Here is a 5,086-nt window from a genome sequence, read left to right as displayed (position 1 = left end):
TAATTTCTAATAAAAACAGTTATGAAATGAGCAATAATAATTACAAAAGGTTTAGAAAGCAAATACATAAATGAAAATCAACCCTTTCACTTTTCTTCATTAGATTTAAAATTTTGTTAAAATATGAAAAATTGATTACAGCCCTTAATTTCATTTCAGATAAGAGGGAGGGGATTTACGGTTGTGTACAATAATAAAATAGAACTTAATCCAATTTCATGAAATTAGATCCTTTATTTTTCAAGCTTATTATTAAAATGATAACAATCATGTAGGCCTTATTACTCTAAACTAAAACAGGTTTAAATCAGGAAGATGCCAATGGATCATAAAATGTTCTACCAAGCTGCAAGAGTTCATCACCCAATTTTTTTTCATTACCACCATCCAGAAAATCTTCAGCTAGCTCTCTAAATGTCATTGCGAGTCTACGAGAAGTAATGGCTTGCCTTTTGATACTATGAAACCAATTGTACCTGCTACAACCAGCAAGAACAAATAAAGATCTTGGTAGCAACTCAACCTGAATTTCAACTGGTATTACATTAGAATTTTTTCGATACACAGAACACATGTCTATTATTTGATCTTGATTTTCAGTACTGTCAACCGACTGTTTCAAATGTGAATGTGTACAAGTATTAAAAGTAGGCAATTTATGTTCACAGATTGAATATTCAATATGCTTAACTTTCTCCTCCAATATAACTTGGTCTATAAATGCTTTTTTGCACTCAAAAGTACATTTACATTCTTCTAGATTTGAAGGTGAGATTGTGAGGACAGTAGATGATGCAAGATTAATTGTGACAAGCCTTTCTCCCCATATCCAAAAATCATCTAAATGGGGATCAATGGCAGATCCTCTATCTGGAGAATAGTCTAAATGACACAGTTCAACAGGTTTGAAATCTGATAAATCTTCAAATTGCTGTAATCGTTCTACCACGGCTTTAGTAAAACATGGAAGTCCTTTGAAGTCACCTATTTTTGCTTTCTTTTTCTTAAAGTTCACTTTGGGTCCAAAGTCCTGGATGGGAGGAAAAAATCCATGGATTAATTATTAGAAGAGAGTTTTAGCAGATATAATTCGTATTTTATCAACAATAGCATTAAATCTAATGTCATAATTTAATGCTATGCATGTCAATTTCTGAAAAATTACTTCTTTGCTTATTTAAGTACAGTAACTTTAAAATAATTTTCTACAAAATAGTTAAGTTATGTAGTTAGCAAGCAGGTTCTTTATATTTGAAATATAAAAGATCTCTAAATACTCATTTGGAATGATTTTGATAGACTAATTATTATGTGAAGAAAATATTTTATACAATAGTCATTATCATTTTTCTAAGATTTGCATATTATTTTCAAATTATCTTCTAAAATTATAATTCATGATGCAGATAAGTCTTAATATCAGAAGAGCAGGTAGCAAACTGTAACATCTATGGTAATTTGTTCCTTAAAATTACTTTTTTAAAGATGTTCATAACAGCCTGCATTGTTTTATTGCTAATATTATACAATATACTTTTTAATTTAATTTCTTAACATATAAAAATAAAACTTTTTAAAAACAAAAAAACATTTAAAATTACATTTATATCATTTTTATAATTGGAAATCAGTTCATAAAAATGTAGTTCTCTTAAAAAAATTTCTAGTTTGTTAATGCTATTTATTACAGTAGTCATTTGCTATTTTTTATTATGGCTTATGTTCAAATAATATGCAAGAGTAAAGGTTCTAAGCATAACAATTTTATCATTTTTCTACACAGATATCAGATCTTTTTATAAACAGCATCCACAAATCATTAATTAACTTCCTTAATGAATTCTAAATTATTAGATTTAATAATATCATTTAAGAATGAAAATTTACATATTTCATTTACTTTGACAAAATTAAATGCTGCTTTTATCAATAACCAATAAAACAACCAATGTTGCTAGGCAATCAGCAAAATATCATTTTGCAATATTATTTAATTCGTTAGATTTTTCAAAGAATTCTAAATTATAATATATCAAGTGATTTTGATTGCTGGCTTCATCATCCTTTCTTCATACATAGATATTTATATTAGAGATATCAATGTTCTGTTCAATTATTTAGTTAGTTGGATGGCAGCCATTATGCTGGGGTGAAGGAACAATCTAAGATTAAATTCTAATGCCCATCATTGGTCAAGGTAAAAATCCTCCTGTAGGAAGTACACTTGTCATTGGTGTGGTAGTAATTCAACGCCACACACTCATACCATTATTATGCTCAGCAAGGAAGCAAGAATCATTCCTTGACTTCTCAAATACATATTTGCAAAGACCTTTCACGGTAGGAGTTACCATTAGATCAACACTTTAGCAGGACATTAATGTTTTCTCACCCTGAATCAAGATAAATCAGAAAATTCGTATTAGAATATCCATTTCTGAGCAAAAATAAGACGCTGGCCTTATAATGATTCTAGATGTCTTTTATCTTGCAAATATAGAGTTGATAAATATAGGTATCATTAATCTATGTAAAACTAAAGAATAAAATTGTATTTTTAAAAAAATTAAAAACTTAAATAACATAGTGACTCTTTTCTAATTTTTGTCATTCTAATAATAATAATAAAAGATAAATATATTTTAAAATTTATAGTCAGCAAAATAATAAACTTTGTATTATTCTAACAACAACAACAACAAAAAAAAAAAAAAAAAAAAAAACACATTGTTATTATTTTTAAAAAAATGTAATTTTAATCAATTTAAGTTCAGAATAAGAATAACTTTAATATATTTTTTTGAAAAGGGAAAATTTATTTTTACTGTATAATAAAATCAAAAAGAAAGTCAAACCTGTTTTTTCCTTCCTGATTGTGATGGCATCCAAGGTATTTGATCAATGCTAGCAATAAGAGATTTTTCTTCTTCTTTGCTAATGAAATCCGGAAACAACTTCAATCTGCCCAAATATAGAGGACTTCTGCACTTTGTACTTGATGCATTAATTGGCCAACACAGATTACAATAGTGACAGTAGCTGTATTGATCAACTTCCTATTAAAATTGAAATCTTTTTAGATATAAGTATGCCAAGAGAAAATATTCATTTTCAATAGTATCTTATTGAGAAAACAAACAAACAAACAAAAAAAAAAAAAAAAAAGGTTTATTTTAAAAGAAAATTAAATATCTAGTAGCATATGTTGAGATGTGCGAAAAAAGAAATTTTTTTTTACAACATTCAAGTAGGCTCATTGTGAAAAATGTGTCACTAGGTGTCAGAAACTGAAAATTTTTTAACATTTTCTTAGTCAAAACTTTAATATGCTACAAGCATTTTAATCTTTTAATTCTGAGAGGTAATATGTAATACAGGGAACTAAGTCTTTAATGCATCTGATATATATAAATCATGTTACAGATATGGATAAAAGATAAAATTTTTAAAATTATTATTAATAAAGGCTTTGGGACTGAATAATGATAGTAATGAGAGCAAATACTGCATATCATATAAATATTTTTCAAAAACAAATCAAAATTGCTAGTATTTATTTTATATATTAGATCATTATAACCAGAAAACACCTTGTAGAAGTGAATGCAATATTTGTAAGAAATGTTTTCAAAACATACAAGGAACATAAGAATATAATATCAAAACAAAAGAGAAAACTGAAGAAAAGCCAGATTGACTGCAATTTTATTTTATACTAAAAAATGATACCGAAAATCAATAATATAATTGTTGACCTAGAACTGAATTTCTTTAAATGTAAATATTATATTTAAAGCATTATGTAGCTTTTGCTTCATTAATTCTTCAGATCTGAAGAAAAATGTTTGGTTTATGTTAATCTGGTAAGATTTAGGAGATAATCATTTTATACTATATAATAATCTGGATAATCCAATTTCATATTATATTAAAATCAATATATTTGTATTTAATTATAATTAATTAAAGGCATGCATTATAAGCGATTTTACTTAGTACACAAAAATATATTAAATTTGGGAATGAAGGAATAACAGAATGTTAATAATCATACATTAATAAATAATATTCTTACCAGATTTTCTTCCACCGACTTTATAGATTCAGATTTCTCACAAAGTAAACACATTCTTATACCTTTGCAGCCACATATTTTATTTGGATCCATTGATAAATTACACTTTATTTCTGTAATTTGTTTAGTATTTACACAAAGAAACCACGTTTATTTGTTTCCTATGATAAGAGCACGTATCGCCATCTAGTGATAAAATTTTAGATTATATAAAAATTTAATGATTAATATGATTTCACCTTAGTGACCTTTTCTAAAAAAAAATTAACAAGAAACATTTTGCAATGAACCTAGCAGATAAAACAGCAATGAAAAATCAAACTGTCATCGAATTTCTCTAATAGTTTATTCCTTAAACTAGAAGAAATTAGTATAAACTAACAAACGAAAAATTTTTTATAATAGCAATGTGCATTATTTCATTATCACCCAATAATTTTTCATTTCAATTAAATTATAGCGAAACTTATACTTTTACAGCATCTGTAGGGACTAAATTAGGAATACCATTCGCTATTTTGAATCCAATACCAAGCTCATCATTAATCAAAAGTTGGCGCTCAGAATCATATCTTAACTTTTTCTTGGTTAATGGGCAAACAATGAGATTCAATACACGGTCATCAAGTTTCTCAGAATTTAAAATATTTGGTTTTTCAGAAGTAAAAGATTCTTCATTTGAAAATTTTCGGCTAAATACATTTGGTAATAATATTCTGCTGCGGGAAAATAACAACTGTCTCAGCATATTGTTAAAATTTTTAAAGATTTTAGCAAAAAATCACTAATATATTTTAATAATAGGCCTTTTGTAAATGAAAACTGTCTCAGACAGGTATTAATATTACTATTTAATTTATCAATACAGGAAAAATTTCTTTTCACACCGAAAAACAAAACAAATACACATGTAATAGAAGTAGCAGTTATTCACTGTCAAATCTCAGAGAGCACATTTTGCTTGAAAAAATTTGAAGAATAATTCTTCTCTTAAACTTTAAAATATAACTT

The 5,086-nt window shown here is 26.5% G+C and overlaps 1 protein-coding gene across 1 annotated transcript; it reads right to left on the bottom strand.

The window, feature by feature from the left end:
* Positions 1–214: 214 nt before the first annotated feature.
* LOC129969703 (alpha-ketoglutarate-dependent dioxygenase alkB homolog 4-like) lies at positions 215–4,984 on the bottom strand. Its single transcript, XM_056084391.1, has 3 exons — positions 4,076–4,984; positions 2,856–3,056; positions 215–1,030 (listed from the first exon to the last, which is right to left on the bottom strand). The coding sequence occupies exons 1-3, from the start codon at positions 4,166–4,168 to the stop codon at positions 308–310; spliced, it is 1,017 nt and encodes a 338-aa protein (XP_055940366.1). The 5' UTR covers positions 4,169–4,984; the 3' UTR covers positions 215–307.
* Positions 4,985–5,086: the final 102 nt, after the last annotated feature.

Source organism: Argiope bruennichi, chromosome 5 (assembly GCF_947563725.1).
Source record: "Argiope bruennichi chromosome 5, qqArgBrue1.1, whole genome shotgun sequence".
Lineage (NCBI taxonomy): Eukaryota > Metazoa > Arthropoda > Arachnida > Araneae > Araneidae > Argiope > Argiope bruennichi.
Note: the sequence above shows the minus strand (reverse complement) of the source record. Positions and strands in the feature narration are given on the sequence as shown.

Excerpts from the sequence above, each read along its gene's own strand:
- LOC129969703 (XM_056084391.1), bottom strand. The coding sequence starts at position 4,168 with ATGGATCCAAATAAAATATGTGGCTGCAAAGGTATAAGAATGTGTTTA. Across the intron at positions 3,057-4,075 it reads AGTCGGTGGAAGAAAATCTG|GAAGTTGATCAATACAGCTA; the intron begins GTAAGAATATTA and ends CAATTTTAATAG. Across the intron at positions 1,031-2,855 it reads AATCAGGAAGGAAAAAACAG|GACTTTGGACCCAAAGTGAA; the intron begins GTTTGACTTTCT and ends CCTCCCATCCAG.